Source organism: Orycteropus afer, unplaced genomic scaffold (assembly GCF_000298275.1).
Source record: "Orycteropus afer afer isolate SDZICR_OR568_19922 unplaced genomic scaffold, OryAfe1.0 scaffold00037, whole genome shotgun sequence".
NCBI classification, from domain to species: domain Eukaryota; kingdom Metazoa; phylum Chordata; class Mammalia; order Tubulidentata; family Orycteropodidae; genus Orycteropus; species Orycteropus afer.
The window spans coordinates 14,030,264-14,046,846 of NW_006921624.1; the positions used below are offsets into that span (position 1 = coordinate 14,030,264).

At 42.0% G+C, this 16,583-nt stretch overlaps 1 protein-coding gene across 1 annotated transcript in view; it reads right to left on the minus strand.

Annotated features, from left to right (window-relative positions):
* Positions 1 to 14,010, minus strand: part of PRPF4 (pre-mRNA processing factor 4) — a 17,782-nt gene extending 3,772 nt beyond the window's left edge. The window contains exons 1-9 of the mRNA XM_007936702.2: positions 13,904 to 14,010; positions 12,849 to 13,029; positions 10,924 to 11,110; positions 7,190 to 7,277; positions 6,726 to 6,805; positions 6,460 to 6,553; positions 5,794 to 5,888; positions 4,528 to 4,586; positions 1,387 to 1,510 (exon numbers count right to left, since the gene is read on the minus strand). Coding sequence (XP_007934893.1) covers positions 1,387 to 1,510; positions 4,528 to 4,586; positions 5,794 to 5,888; positions 6,460 to 6,553; positions 6,726 to 6,805; positions 7,190 to 7,277; positions 10,924 to 11,110; positions 12,849 to 13,029; positions 13,904 to 13,930 — 935 coding nt within the window. The 5' untranslated portion in view covers positions 13,931 to 14,010. The remainder of the gene's footprint in view (positions 1 to 1,386; positions 1,511 to 4,527; positions 4,587 to 5,793; positions 5,889 to 6,459; positions 6,554 to 6,725; positions 6,806 to 7,189; positions 7,278 to 10,923; positions 11,111 to 12,848; positions 13,030 to 13,903) is intronic.
* Between the last annotated feature and the right edge of the window lie 2,573 nt (positions 14,011 to 16,583).

Consider the following 16,583-nt stretch of genomic DNA (forward strand, 5'->3'; position numbering starts at 1 on the left):
ATCGCTGAAAAAGAACCAAACACACGCAGTAAACAAACGATCTTAAAGTCATGCAAATACTGGCTGAATTTATTAGCTGTTGTGCATAGGTATACCCATTCTGTACAATTTGAGAGACAGGTAGTTAAATCTGTAGTTTGTTACAACTAGGGCTAACAATGATGTAGTCACTTCCCAAGGTTATAAAAAATTAGTGCTATTTCATGTGCCCAAAGGGCAAAACTGCCCATAACACTTTGATAAAAACCGCTTTTCTACCTCAATTTACTATTAATAAACTGTTACTGCAAATGCCATTTAGGATTACAGGAGAATAAAAGACATTTTAATATGGTAAGTGGAACAGTCACTCTGCCCACAGTGGTTGGACTCTAGAAAGAAACCATACTCAGGTAGATGTGGGGATGCAAAATCCACACAACCCTGGTGCAAGTGCATTATGGATGACCCATTCTCAAACTTCAGTCTGTTCAAGGATGCAAACGGAAAAACAAACTCTTAAACAGATGGCAGCTTAGTCTTCTCTCAGCGGCCATTAAATTCTGCTACCCAGCAACCACAGAAAGAAGATCTGAAACACCAGTGAAAGGAAACAAACAAGAACCCTGAAGAGGGCAATTAAAAAGGGAACTGTGTCAATGTGCATACACAGAACTAACCAAAGCCCTAGGGGGATAAATACTGCTAAGTACTAACAAAGCCAATTAAAACTCGCAGTGCTCATAGGTAAGATCCTGTCTGGCAGAGAGCAGAGACACTAATTAGCTCTTTAAAAAATCCTGGGAAAAAAAGTCTTCCTGTGCTTTTCCAAAGAAAGAAAACTAAGCAAATGAATTCAGGTATCTTTTAGCCAAAAAGGTATCTTTTAGTCAAAATTTTGAGGAAATTAATCATAAACACATAAAAGAATCTGCTGGCTGTCATTGGAAAAAAGAGTCCAGGAAAAGGAGGCTGCTATTGGGAGGACACGCCCCTTCCTTGGCGACACTGCCAGACAGAGCCTCACTCGCCTCTCTCCTGTGGCTACCTGCTAAGAACCAACAAGCTACCAAGAGCAGTATCTTTGGTCCATCTACTCAATGGTCCATTTCTCCCACATCAATCTATTGTGTTAAGAGGAGAGATGGATCTTCACAGGAAGAATGAGTTGTACACAGTAGCCACACATTGAGGGCAGAAATCAATTAACAAGTGAGAAAAATCTAGCACAATTTCTCTTGTGAGAAAAAGGTCTAAAACAGAAATCCTCCATTCTACCTTCACATTAAGTTACCTTGACTCTTAGAGCATTTCTTTGGTTAAATGTTCTATTTTCACTTCCCGAGGGCCAACAGACACAATGATTGACTTTAGCGATCACAATACGGCAGCAGAATAGTTAAGTACCTGTCAAGGCTCCAAAGCTTCACAGAGCCATCAGCAGCACAAGAGGCCAGGTTGACATCTTTTTGGTCCAAGGAGATTGTGGATTTGGGATGGAACACAATTGCTCCTACGTTTGTGTTATGGCCTAAAAGAGGGTGAGAGATGAAAGCTAAAGGGTTCCTGCTCCCTTATATTGTCGATGCCCTCGGGTTGATTTTTGTCTCATAGTGGCCCTGTGTAACGCAGCACTGCCCACAGGGTTCTGGGGGCTGTACGCTGCATGGGAGTAGACCCCCAGGTGTTTCTCTCATGGAGCTGCTGGGTGAGTGTGCACTGCCAATCTCCCAATTAGCAGCTGAACGCTTAGTCCCCCGCACCCCGTTATAACCTGTGTGCAAACACAGAGCATGGTGAACGGTACAGATAAACATGTCTCAGGGAACATGCAGATATACAATGGTAAAGTCACAATTTAACTATTAGAAAGAACTATTTAAATTTAAATAAAATTGTAAATGTATAGAACAAAACATTTGCCATTTCAACAGTTTTTCACAAGTATAATTCAGTAATATCATTATGTTCATCCCACTGTTCAAACATCACCATTACCTGTTTCCAAATTTTTCCATCACCCTCAAGAGCAGCTCAGTGACCCCTAAGCAATGAGTTCTCTTTTCCCCTCCCTTCCAGCCCGTCTCTGGCAACCACTAATGAACTTTGGTATCATACACCTGCCTGTTCTAGGTATTTCATATAATTGGGATCCTACTATATTTGTCCTTTGGTGACTGACTGACTTCACTCAGCATGATGTTTTCAAGATTCATCCGTGTATTCATACACATATGCTATAGCATGTATCAGGACTTCAACTCTCTGTATGGTTTTATGTAGCACATTTTCTTTATCCATCCACATGTCGATGGACATTTAGGTTGCTTCCACCTTTGGCTGCTATGAATAGTACCGCAATGAACACTGGTCTACAAGTACCTGTCTGTGTTCTCGCTTTCAATTCTTGGGGGTATATTCCTAGGAATGAAATTGCTGGATCACCCATGTTGAAGTTTTTTGAGAACTGTCAGACTGTTTCCCACAGTGGCCTCACCCTTTACAATCCCACCAGCAATGGATGAGGGTTCCTCACCCTTTACAATCCCACCAGCAATGGATGAGGGTTCCAACTTCTCCACATCCTGTCAACACCTATTATTTTCTGGAATCTTCCAATTAGAGCCATTGTCTCAGTTTTCTAGTGCTGCTCCAAGGGAAATACCACAACTGGGTGGCTTTAAAGAACAGAAATGGATTTTCTCAGTTTAGGAGGCTAGACGTCTGAATTCAGGGCGCTGCCAACAGGGACGGCTGCTGTCAGCTCTAGGGCAATAGCCGTCTCAGCTTCTGTAGCCCCAATGTTCCTTGGTCATCTTCATGTGGCATCTATTGTCCCCATTCAGCTTCTGTTCTCTGTGTCCACGCTGTTACTTGTATTTCAGATTAGGTTTGGGACACACCCTACACTGATATGGCCTCATTAACATAACAGAGAAAACCCTATTTCCCAATAGGATTATATGCAAGTATAAGGGTCAGGACTCCAACACTTCTTTTGGGGGGGACACAATTCAATCCACAGCACGCAGTTTAGTTGGCGTGAAGTGGTACCTCACTATGGCTTTGGTTTGCATTTTCCTAATGATGTCGACTATCTTTTTATGTTATTGCTGGCCATGTAGATTTCTTCTTCAATGAAATGTCTATTCAAGTCTTTTGCTTATTTTTTGATTAGATTTCTGTCTTTTTGTTGTTAAGTTGGAGGAGTTCTTATATTAAACTCTTATCAGATATATGGTTCCCTAAAATTTTCTCCCAATCTGTAGGCTGTCTCTTCACTTTGTTGATAAATCTTTTGATGATCAAAAAGTTTTTAACTTTATTTTGATAAGGTCCAATTTATCTATTTTGTCATTTGTTGCTCAAACTTTCATTGTTATATCTAAGAACCTATTGTTAGGAACTAGGTCCTGAAGCATGACTGTTTTCTTCTAAGTTTTTTTTGTTTTAGTTCTTACATTTAGGTCCCTGATCCACTCTGAGTTAGTTTTCATATATGTTATGAGGTATTGGTTTAGGTTCATTCTTTAGCTTGTGGAAATACAGTTGCCCTTGCATTATTTACTAGACTATTCTTCTCATAGGAGCTCTGGTGGTGTAGTGCCCAAGGCATCTGACTGCTAACCAGAAGGTTGGCAGCTGAAACCCACCAGACACTCCTTGGAAGGAAGATTGGGTAATGTATCTCTGTAGAGACACCGCCTCAGAAACCGAAGGAGAGGTCGCTATGAGTCAGGATTGACTCGACAACAGTGAGTTTGGGTTGTTTTTTTTTTTTGGTATTCTTCTCATACTGGGTGGATTTAGCACCCTTGTTGAAAATCCACTGACCACAGATGTACAGGTTTATTTCTGGACTCTCAGTTCTGCTCAACTTCTATACATGTCTTTAAAGAATAACTCAAAGAGTCATCCATGTATTCATTCATACATGTTGTAGCATGTATGAGGACTTCAACTCTCTCTTTGTGGCTGACTAATATCCCACATTTTCTTTATCCATTCACATGCCTGTTATTATACCAGCACCAGACTGATTTGCATTACTGTAGTTTTACAGTATGTTTTGAGATTGGGAAGTATGCATCCTCCTCCGTTTTTCATGACTGCTTTCTTTGGGGCTCCTTGCAGTCCCACATAAATTTGAGGACTGGTCTTTCCATTTCTGCAAAGAGGGCTGTTAGAATTCTGGTGCAGACTGTGTTCAATCTGTAGATGGCTTTAGGTAGTTCTGACATGTCGACAATATTAGGTCTTCCAATTTTTGAGTAGATTACATTTTAAGAAAAGCAAAAACAAAAAGCTTTGTGTTTCTGTTTTACAGCCTATAAAATGTCAGAGCTGGGTTGGACACAGGAGAAAAGCAGTGTATAAAATCACTATATTCCAGCTCCTGGTCAGAAAACAAGAAATCAAGGGTTAATCTCTTGTGTGTCAGGGAAGGAGCACCTGGAAAACCTTCTGTAGGGACACAGTGCAGGAGGTTTTATTGCTGAATACAAGCCACACCGGGACCATTAAAATTAAAACAAGATTCTAACTCACCTCGAAGAGTGTGAAGGAGGTTGCAATCAGGAACAGACCAGAGCTTGCAAAGCCCACTCCTATCAAATACAAAGGAAAGCATCTCAGCCAGGGTGGGTCTGGGAAGGAAAAGGTACCTTGGTAACATTACTAAAGGACGATCTCTTCTCACGCCCAATAAACTTTACAGCGGCAGACAGAAAAATAAAGACAAAAGGGCTTTAATCTGAAGGGTTGCAGAAGAAAGAGTTATAGCCAGGTCTCACGTAACCAGAGGCTTCTAGTAGGCTATAACTAATACAGTACAAGTTACTATTTCCCTTCACTTTTGGATCAGTTTGTAAGGGGAGGAAGCACAAATTAAACTCTAATATTAATAATGATACTACCACCTTGAACATGAAATGCACTTTACTCCTTGAAAGTATTTAAGTATTATTGTTAAAAAATTTTTATTTTGGAAAACTTTTTTATTTTTTTAATTTTTATTGTGATTTGGATGAAAGGTTACAGTATTTTGGAAAACTTTCAGCAAATTATCTTTGTACCCATTATCTCAATGATCTTTGTAACAGACTTGAGGTAGGTAAGGCAGGAATTATCATTTCTGTTTTATAGTTAACTGAAGCTTGAAAAGCTAGAGAGATCTGTATACTTCCTTATCGTTCTCCTGAACCACAGTCCCAACTTCTGCCTAGTCAAGTGGTTCCTGTGCATGTTAAGTTTCTTTTCTCATGCTATGACTACTTCCACAAACGATATAAAACAAAATAATATATCAAAACTACTGCATCCTAAGTTTATGCATATGGGGTGGTAAGCAGAAAACAAAATGAAGAGTAAAACAATAATTAACATTTGTTGAGTCTTTACTACACACCAGGAACTATCAAAGCAAAATGCTTTACAAACATTGTTCTATCCTGCTTTATGTGAGGAAAGTGAACATTACCTAAGTATCCTGCACTAGTAACATAACTAAAAAAGGAAAGCTGTATTGAGGTGTGGATACTAGTTGGTCCATAAGCTCACTGTCTGATTGGCTCCAAAACACTAGTAACAACATGCCCTGGATCTCTGGGGCCCCTTGCAAAGAGCAAGCAATACTAAGCAAAGCCTATATTCTATAATACAATGGGCACAGCACTAGCTGGTCTTCTCAATCAAGTCTGGTGTGATCCTAAGAAGCAGAGGAAGAAGAAATAGACATCTCAGAATAAGGTTAGTTTTTTTAAAAAAATCTGTCTTCCACCTAAGAAAAAAATGTCACCGTAAAATGGAACTTACCAACAAGCTGTAGCCAGCATTTTAGAATTGGGACTAAAGTGACAATAGGAGATAGGCCGGTCATCCCCAATCTGACTGCAGAAATTATTCAAAGACTAAAATATAAAATAAACAAAACAGTGATCATTAATAGGCTAATACAAGGGTTACTTGGCCTTTTTACCACAAATAAGGCAACTTTTTAGTTTCAACTGATCCCAAGATTTTTAATCCTTTTCTCTCTCCACTTTGCCAGGAGGCACTTATACTGATGCTCTGGCAAATAAATGGAGTCCAGGCCCCTCTGGACTCCTCCCACTGGGTCTTACAGGTCTTGGTATCCTAGCTTCACATCTAAACACAGACAGGAAATCATGGCGAGATCTAATGCCCGACTCTGACGTAATGAGGGAGAATAAAAGAGAAGGAAGGACCACAGGTCTCTGCTGAGTAGGAAGCAGGTTCCTGCCACCTTAACCAACAGGTCCTCCCAACAGCACAGCTCGAGCAGGGCGGAACAGGTCCAGCCACCTCTACTCTGTCACAGGAGGTCAGCGTGAGCGGAACCAACCTGATGGCAATGGGTTTGGTTTTATCTTCTGTTACATTCAGAGGTGAGCCAAAGCAGAAAATCTAGCAAATATTAAAAATCTTTAAGCTATTGAATAATTGCCAAAAATGTCTCACCCGAAGAGATTTGTGCAGCTCTTGCATCTGAGAGGTCCTGGTTGTCTCAGGAATCTCTTTATGGAGACGAGCCTCTTCCAAGCGTTTCATTGCCCTATGACCCAGGAACAACATTACCACAAGCCAACGGGCTGTAACCAAGCACCTACACGTCATCACTACCACTGGATTGATTTAACCATCACACTCATACAAAACAGATCCTCAGTCCCTGAGAGGGAACAAGAGCAAATAAACTTCACTTCTTCTTCTGCTGGCTCTCTTACCTGGGCAGTGAGTAATTAGCAATCCATAGTCTAGCAACCTTTAGGCTGTTTGGCCCTTCATGGTACCAGGTTTGCTGATACTGAAAGGCAATTTAAGAACAGAAATTAAGATCGGAAACATTTTTGTTCCCTTGCTATTCTAACTGCTCAGAAAGGTGGATGAGCACAGTGAGAGGATGAACACAAGCAGATCTGTTCTCTATAAAGTCGCAGTAGATAGTTTCTGGTTCCTTGTTAAAAGTCAAACTAGGAAAGCTATGGTTTTTTCCTGCATGGAAACCTTGTTTACTTCCATTCACGCCTACAGAAATTGTACACGACTGCCACCAACTAGTCCTGGATGGCAGAGTCTTCAAGGACGTTTTCCTTCTCTTCCCAGCAAAGCAAAGCACTTAGAACAAACAGAAAGAACTAGTCTCTCATTGCCCTCATGCTTACATTATGAAACCAAAGGCATATTTTACCTCTTCTTTGGACTTCTTAGATTTTTCATCATCTTTTTTGGTCTTTTTTAAGGCATCAGTACCAACCACTGAAAGAATATTTCTTAATCTGTAATGAAACAGATGAGAATTTACACAGTAAGATGAGACTGTAAAAAAGTCTAACAAAGGCACAAGCCCTTCCTACCATCTCTCACTACTTAAGCTCCTATCAATGTTCTTTAAGAATCAAGTTGTTACGCCTAAACTTCTTAGGCGTATGCTGACACACTGTGAAAATGAACCAATGTCACTGAACATGTAGAAATTGTTAAATGGGAGCCCAATTTGCTGTCTAAACTTTCACTGAAGACACAATGAACTATTATTAAAAAAAAAAAAAAAAGTAAATTAACAGGGAATCATACCTACCTACTCCTTACTTAAGGATCATCTCGTTATCTGACATTTCACAGTTAGGGCAATAGTAAAAGATCTATCATCCAACTATTTTTTGCATTAATGATGTATGTCTGGCAGTAATGAACACTGAGGTGCGAGGCAAGAGTGATGCTGGCAGTGATGTTTAAGGTTATGTGTTAACTTGGTTGAATCATGATTCTCAGGGGTTTGGCACTTATGTTGGGAGCTCTGGTGGCATAGTGCCTAAAGTATTTGCTAACCAGAAGGCTGGCGGTTCAAACCCACCAGACACTCCTCGGAAGGAAGGTTGGGCAATCTACTCCCGTAGCGATACTGCCCCGGAAACCCAAGGAGGGGTTGCTATGAGTCGGATTCGACTCATGGCAGTGAGCAAGTGAATGAGTATTGGCACTTACGTAATGATGTACTCACCTTTCCATTTTTGCTTAATGCCATTTTTCACTAAACAACCTGATCTTTGGAACCCACCATGTTGAAAAGTGAGAAGTGGATGTATAATACATGCAGCAAGTATGATAATGGAGGTAAGCACAGACTACCAAGGGGGAATACAGAAAAGGCACCTAACTTAGGCTTGCAGGACCAGGGAAAGCTTTACAGAGGAGGTACCACATTGGGTCCTCAATTAGTCAGGTCAAGGGGATGAGAATGGGCAATGATAGTCTAGGCACAGTGTTCAACAAATGGAAATGTCTAAAAGCAAGAAAAACATGTTGAGCTTGGAATCGCAAACAGTTCAGTACAGAGTGTAAGCCTTATCCTGGTGCAGGAAACGGCTGGAAACATAAGTAGGGCCAGGCCAGAAATGGCTCCTCATGTCACAGTAAGGAGAGTTTACATTCAAGAAAGATCTCTGGTCAAAGTACGGAAAATAGATTTAAGACAAAGACTGAAGGCAGGGAAACTAGACAATCTTCTGAGTCCTAATGGCAGACCTGAATAAGATAATGGCAATGGGGTTTAGGGATATAAGGATTCATCAATAAATAAGATAGACTTTTCTGGTGGAGAAGACAATTAACAAGAAAAAGTGTAGGGATTAGGAAAGGCTTCTTTGAGGAAGTGGCATTTATGCTGAAATCGAAAGAAAATATCTGAAGAAAATTCAGAAAATATCTGAAGAGGAAAAAGAACTGAGTGAAAAGACAGAAAATAGCTTGCGTATTCCAGGAAGACCACTGTGGCCAGAGTCTGGTGAACTGGGGAGGAGTGGCACAGGGTAAAGCTGGAGACCTTGTAGACCGTGATGAGTTTTTTACTCCAAGAACAATGAGAAAACACTGAAGGATTTTAAGCAGGTGAGTAGCACAACAACAGGTTTGGGGCTATTAAAACAGTCTAAGTACAAAGGCAACAGAAGCAGAGAAGAGGACAAATCGGAGGTACGCTTCAGAAGGTGCCAAAAAAACCAAACTCACTGCCGTCGAGTCAGATCCAACTCATAGTGACCCCTGCTTGGGTTTCCGAGGTGATATCACTACGGAAGTAGATTGCCCAACCTTCCTTCTAAGAAGTGGCTGTTGGGTTTGAACCACCAGCCTTCTGGTTAGCAGTCAAATGCCTCAGGAGAGGAGACTACCAGGTTTGCTGGTCCGAGAGAGCCTGGTAGAACCACTGAGACTATGGCCCCTAGCAGCCCTTCAGGTCTGGAACTGAACCCACACCTGTTGCTTCCAGCCAAACAAAAGACAGGCATAAGAGTTGAAGATTTACCTGAGGTAGATATACTCCTTGGAGAGAACAATCATGGGAGAAAGAAGGGCTGTTCATGCACAAGGAGACAGCTCAGGGGGCAGGAGTACATGGAGGGATGGACACAGGGAAGAAGTAACCAGTGGGAGGAAGTGGGAGGGGAGCTGTTGCATTCTTGGAAATTTAGTCAATGTTATGAGACAAAGTATATGTGAACTGCTGTGTGGAAAGTGAATTTGCTCTGTTAATTTTCACTCAAATCACAATTAAAAAAAAAAGAGAACAGACTAAATTTTGCTGATGAATCATAATGGAAGTGAGGAAGATTTTCAGCTAAGAACTATGTGAACGGTAAGACCGTTTGTTAGAACAGGAGAAGGGTGGGGAACAGATGAGTTCAATTTAGATGTGTTAAGTTTGAGGTGCCTTTGGGACACCTAGGCTTACAGAGATTTGGGAGCCATCAGAAGATACTAGTTAATGATCCTATGGGAGTGGATCTGATTGCCCAGGGTGAGTATAGGATGAAGGGAAAGAACTACAGCATATAAAAGTTAACCCACTTCCATCAAGTTGATTCCGACTCATAGCGACCTTATAGGACAGTACAGAACTGTCCCATAAGGTTTCCAAGGCTGTAAATACTTATGGAAGCAACTGCTTCATATTTCTCCTGCAGAGCAGCTAGTGAGCTTGAACTACTGACCTTTTCGTCAGCAGCCCACAGCCCCACCAGAGCTACACAAAGATGAAGTAGGGAAAAAAGAGGCCTAGAAGGCAAGTGAGAAGAATTAGCCAGAGAAAGAAGGAAAATCAGGAAGATGTGATCTTATGAGACTCAAGGAGAGAGAGTATTTCTAGGAGGGAGTGGCTGGCATTGTACTAGGGATGTATCTAGTAAAGCTGGGTTGGTGACCTTGATAAAAAGCAGTACCAATGCTGCAGGGTGACTTGAGGACAACTACCAACAACAGAAGGAGCTCTGGTGGCTTAGTGCCTAAGGCACTTGACTGCTAACCAGAAGGCTGGTGGTTCAAACCCACCAGCCTCTCCTTGGAAGGAAGGTTGGGCAATCTCCTTCCATAGTGATACCGCCTCAGAAACCCAAGGAAGGGTTGCTATGAGTCAGGTCCGACTTGACGGCACATAACAACACCACCACCACCAACAGGGCTCAATCAGTTTGCAGTGGGTGGAAGAGTCAATGTAAACAACTCTCTGAAGATGAAGCAGAGAAATGGGACAGTGGGTAGTGATGAATGTGGAGACAACAGGGTTCTCATAATTTCATGGGACTGAGCCTGCCAATCACTTCTCAATGACAAGAAATACATTTGATGGCTAAATATTCAAAGCTCAACCACAAATGTTGACCCAATTCCAAGCTCCATGTCTGTGTGTGTGTGTATGGAGGGTGGGGAACAAAGCATGTTAGCATCCTATTCACGGTTTACAAAAAAAATTACTAGTGGCATAAAAATTGGCCTAAGACTCAGATTATGGGCTAAACTCTATAAACACAACCTAACATGGTAAACGTATCACCTAAAGTTTCAGCTATAAAGACCAATAAATCTTGAACTAGAACGTTGTGATTAAGAAAACCAAACTAAACCAGAGTAAACATTTAGGGAGGGCACCTTTCTCTTCTTTCAGCAGGGCCCTCTCCAAAAAGCGTGATGGGCTCCCCCAAGGCTCTCAGGCAAGCCTTGACCTCCGAGTCATCCGTGGAAACATTGATTTGCCGGGCTCGCTTCCTTCTCTCAAACTCGGCCAGCACTTCTGCCTGTCGCTCACTGATGTGCTCTTCAATCTCAAACACTTCTCCTATGAAAACAGCAGGCAACATCAGTAAAATCACCAGATCCTGAAATAGCAAGAGAATTTCTAATAACTGGTGTCTGTGTATGTCCTTGAGAAAGGCAAGTTTCTAGTCTATTATGCACTTTGTAGATATAGTTTACAGTTTATTAAATTATGCCAAATACATAAAACTAAATGATACACCTTTAAAAGGCAAGAAAATGGTTCAAGCCATCTGGCAACCTTATACCTAATATAAACATATAACCTAGATGGGATCAGAAAGCAGGGGTACAGAACATCTCTAGCTAATGAAACAACCAGGCCTTTTATCAAGGCCTGGTTTTATCAAAATAGAAACATTTTAACAATTGTCAAAGCTACTCTGTAAAACAGGAGCTCTGGTGGTGTAGTACCTAAGGCACTTGACTGCTAACCAGAGGGTTGGTGGTTCAAACCCAGCGGCCACTCCTTGGAAGGAAGACTGGGCAATCTACTTCTGTAGGGATACCACCTCAGAACCCAAGGAGTTGCTATGAGTCGGATCAGACTTGAGGGCAGTGAGTTTGGTTTTTGGTTTTTACACTCTAAAACAGTCTCAGTACAGGGGCATTTACAAATGGAACTAGTAAAGTGGACCTAATTACCATGAAGAAGAGATTTCCAGGATTTTAAGGAAGCTCTGGTGGCGCAATGCCTAAGGCATTTGACTGCTAACCAGCCACTCCTTGGAAGGAAGGTTGGGCAATCTACTTCCATAGTGATCCCGCCTGGGACACCCAAGGAGAGGTTGCTATGACTCGAATCGACTCAATGGCAGTGACTTTGGTTTGTTTTTTTAAGGCTTTTTAAACTTAATAATAATTTTAGCACCCAAACCATGTATGAACATTTAGATGAAAAATAAGAGGTACAGTGGTGATACAGTTATGTTTAAACACAGCATAAAAGGTTAATGGGAGGGTCAACAAGAAACTTTCTGCAGAGGAATCTTCATTTTATATCCTTCTGTACCACTGGAATTTCCATGACAAATGTGTATTTTTATTCAAAAAATACAGTGGATTCCTAGTTACTGACATGGAAAGATATCCTCAATAGATAATAAAGAGTGAAAAATGCAGGTTACAAAACTGTTTGTATATCATGGTTCATTTATGGGGAAAAAAAACCTGTATATTTTTATAGCTGTATTAAAATTTTCAGAGAGACACCCAGTTGCCGTAGAATTGATTCAGAATCATGTCGACCCCATGTGTGTCAGAGTAGAACTGATATTCTGGAAGCAGACTGCCAGGCCTTTCTTCAAAGGAGCCTCTGGGTGGATAGAAACCCAATTATTAAGGACCGTAGGATTTTCTACTTCACACATTTCTGTATCATTTGTTTATTTTCTAGAAAGCCATTACTTTTATACTTCAAAAATATAGATTTCATTTTGGGTAAAAAAATATTAGAAAACTAAAAAAGAAGAAAAATTATGAAACATCATGAACCACACAGAGTTGCTCTAAACCAATGCCAGAACTAGGCTGCAGAAGACAAAAAGAATCAACTTGAGCCCAAGTACACACTTGAGTAAATTTATTATTAAAATTCCTAACAATTTTGGGTACATAAGACAAAGTACGGTCTTATGGACCCAAGTTTAAGAACTGAAAACTTTCGACACTACGAGATTAGTGACATCTAAGTCTGGGAAGGTATTCACTACAGAAAATCTGAGCATCTAAGGTGCAGACAGACTCAAACTGCATCTTACCAGAGGTTATGTTAATATTTCCTGCTTCGATTCCTGCTTTAAGTCCCTCTTTCCCCAAAATTCCAGACTCTCCTTTGGCCAGACGTTCCCTCTCCTTCTCTTCCAAACTTCCATAATAGATGTGGGGTTTCTTTACAACAGGAGCGACTAAGTCATCAGGTGCCTTAGAGGTTTTAGTTGCCTGCTAAACCAAAGAATTAGATTAACCAAAGTCTTCATCTTAATTTACCAGGCTTCTCCAAAGAAGAAGCATATAACCTAGATGGGATCAGAAAGCAGGGGTACAGAACATCTCTAGCTAATGAAATTACCAGGCCTTTTATTAAGACCTCAATCCTGAGCTTCAGTCCTATTTCCTCCCCAAATTACAGGACAAACTGGACACCTCTTAAGATGTTCTTCCTTGATTTGATGGGTCTTTTAGTCCCTCAATCACTTAAGTTTTGCATGCAATAGGATAAAACTAGTGAATTTCTCTTGGCTTTACTTTGAAACTTGTTAACTTCATTAAGTTTGGAACACCCATTCTCCTTGAGTTTTATTAACTTCCTCGGATCACTGTTCATCGAAGTACCAAGGAATTACTTGAAATATTTTGAATGAAAGGTTGGGTGTTTGAATGAAATAACCAACCTGGTGCTAACCAGAAGCAAAGTAAAGTTTCTGTTCTATATGTTTCAATTTTTTTTCAGGCGTGAGACAGTAAATATGAAGTTAAGAGGCCTCACTCTAAGTCCCAGGTCTGACACAGACACAGATCTTAACCAAGACACTTCCCTCTTTCAGGTCTCTGTTTTTGGACCAGTCCGTGGAAGCGTTTACAGTTTCTGTAGTGAGAACTACAGGACTGTAATGAGGCAGGTGCAAATGAACTAAATAAAGCACATGAAAGAGCTTAGGAACCAAGAAAACGCTGCTCATCTCTTTAAGAGAAGAAAGAGTCCTGCAGCCTCCCGCCTCATCCCTCCACCGCCTTAGCCCATTTCCCAACAGCCCCATACTGCAGTAACCACTCCGCGCTCCCTGCCAGTCAGCAGAGATCCCTCGCTCTGTACCGTGGAGGAGGGTCGTGAGGAGGCCATGCTGGGCTCCGAAGCCGCGAAACCCACAGCCCGAGTTCTACGTTCAGAGAGCCCACAGCACGCCCAGCTAAACGGAACTGCGTCACCGAGCGGAACTGGGCCCAGAACCGGCGCAGTTACCGGGGTGGCGCAGGGCATGATGGGAATCGTAGTAGGAAAGGTTCTGGTCACGTCGGGAGGCATGATCCGTGCAGCCTCCGAGTAGAGCACGCGAGAAACCAGAGTCTGTGGGGTGAGAGGCTCAGAGACGTCTGGGTAATGTAGTCCACTAGGCTTAGCAGTAGATTGGTGATGGGCGCCGAGGTTCCGGGAAGGGGCTGAGCTGAGCAGGCTTGAAAGGAGGTAGGTGTGTCGGGGCTAAACGTTAGAGGTAACTGTGGGCTTCCGGGGTCTACGAGAGGCTTTAATGTCGTCCTGGAGTGGGGACTCTTGTTGCCAATGGAACCGTCGCCCTGGGCCCCTGAGTGCCGGCGCCCTAGCTCAGGAGAAAGTGCGTGAGTTGTTCTCTGCTATCTGGAAGCCTTCCTAAAGGTTCCTTCTCGGTGAATCTGTGGGCGGTTTTGGGCAGCGGCGGGAGGTTAAGTTCCAAGAGCCCTCTAGCGCCAAAGTAAAATAAAGACATGGCCGACGAGCCATCGCCTGATTTGGTTTTAGTCCTCAGCTCGGTCTTTGAGAGATTCAGAGTGAGATGATGGATATGAGACTGCAGGTAAGCTGTACTCAAGCAACTCTCTGAACCGCCCTGTGCTTCGCTACGTACTGGGACGTCAGAGATAATACAGTGCAAAGTTTTTGTCCCCGCGTGGTGGCGGCAGCCGTAAAATACTGGTGTTTCCGGAGCTGGAGAATCGTAATGAGACTAAAAACCAGTTACTGTGGAGACGATCTGACTCATGGCGACCCCATGTGTGTCACTGTAGAGTCGTGCCCTATCGGGTTTTCAATGGCTGATTTTTCAGTAGGCTTGTCTTCTGAGACGCCCGTCCATATACTCCAACCTCCAGCCTTTGCGTGGGCATTTACCGAATGCCAAGTATGTGCCAGCAGGTTAATGTGCATTATGTGATTCAGTCACTACCAAAGGACGGATACTGGTGAGGAAACTAAGGCCTGGTAAGGGCTGAAGCTCATCGTTCACCGTCTGTGGCCGATCGGAGTAGTGTCAGTTTGCAGAAAAGAAAACGTCCCACTTTCTCTCTGTATTGATCCCCTCATCCTCCCTAATACTTTGGAACTGTGGCTTCTTACACCACTTGTTTACATCCCAATCTGGTAGAAGCGTGTATCTAATTTAGCACAAAGCAATTTGGATGTGTAATGTATTTTGTGTTGCTAATAACAGCCAGTCCCAAGCTTCATGGCAAAAGGAAACATGTCTTTGTTCACATACTTCACAGTCCCTACCTACACATAAAAATTTATATGTGCACACACTTTTTAAAGGGCTTTCACTTTCATCCTCACCCTGTGACTCATGTATGGTTATAGGGAGGCTGACGTAAGCCCAAATGGAATGGCTTGGTTGATTTCTTTATCTGGAAAATGAGGCTAATGTTGCCGGCTTTACAAGGTTTCTGTGAGGACTGAAGTAAGAATGTAAAGAATAGGAGTGGAAGAGCTCAGTACGATGCTCAAGGAAATTGCTCTCACTTTTCCTTATTGGGATTTCCCATTTCATTCAACAGACATTTATTTACTGACTGCGTGATAGAGATACACTCTACTGGATGCTGTGGAGACTGTAAAGATGGTGCCGTCAGTATCAACTGTGGGAGTTTTGCGTTCTTCTCAAAAATGTTTTTTTAAAGTCATTTATGTATTTATTTTATTAGCACAAGTGTTACCTTGGAGCCTTAGACTGTGGAGTGTTCCCCTGAACCTCTGTGCACTGTTCTCTGCCTGGAACCCTTTAAGCCCTTTCTGCCTGTCCTTCAGAACTAAGCCTTCATCTTTCAGGACTAAGCATCTCCTCTCGGAGGCCTTCCTCTGTCCCTGTCTGCCCCACGTGCCCCCCAGACTGGATTAGGTGCCCCTGTGATTCTGTTGCATTATCCTCCTCGGAGTTCTTAGTCTGTATTGTAATTTTCTGTTTTCTTGTCTGTTTTCCCCACAGACGGTGTCTTTTAACTCTAGCTTGGGCACAAGAAGTGTTTGTTGAATAAATGACTTACCCGTTTAGACCTGAGGAGAATCCAGTGAACTGGTGAGTTACAGTTTTTGTGATTTAGCAAATTTTAGCCTTTGGGAGTGATCAGAAATCTCTGACTATTCTCATACTGTGGATTTAACTTAATGGCTTAATCTACTCTCACTAACTATACTGAATTAAGATGTGATATTTTAACTTATTTTCTGATCTAGACTACTATTTCTTTGAAAGTGGCTGGTGCATGGCATTAAAGTGATTGTTGCCTATAATTGTCTCTTACCGGCAGCTTGCTATTTTAAGTTCTTGAAGAAAGAGTTTTTTGGAATTACAGAGTTGTGGATCTCTGTCCTGTAATAAAGATGTTCTTAATCATGCACCCAGAGACTTAAAAGTCTATGTGTGAATCCAGATTGGGAAAAAATATTTGGTAATAACATATCTGACAAGGGACTTATCTCTAGAATTTATAGAACACTCCAACACCTCAATAACAAAAAGACAAAC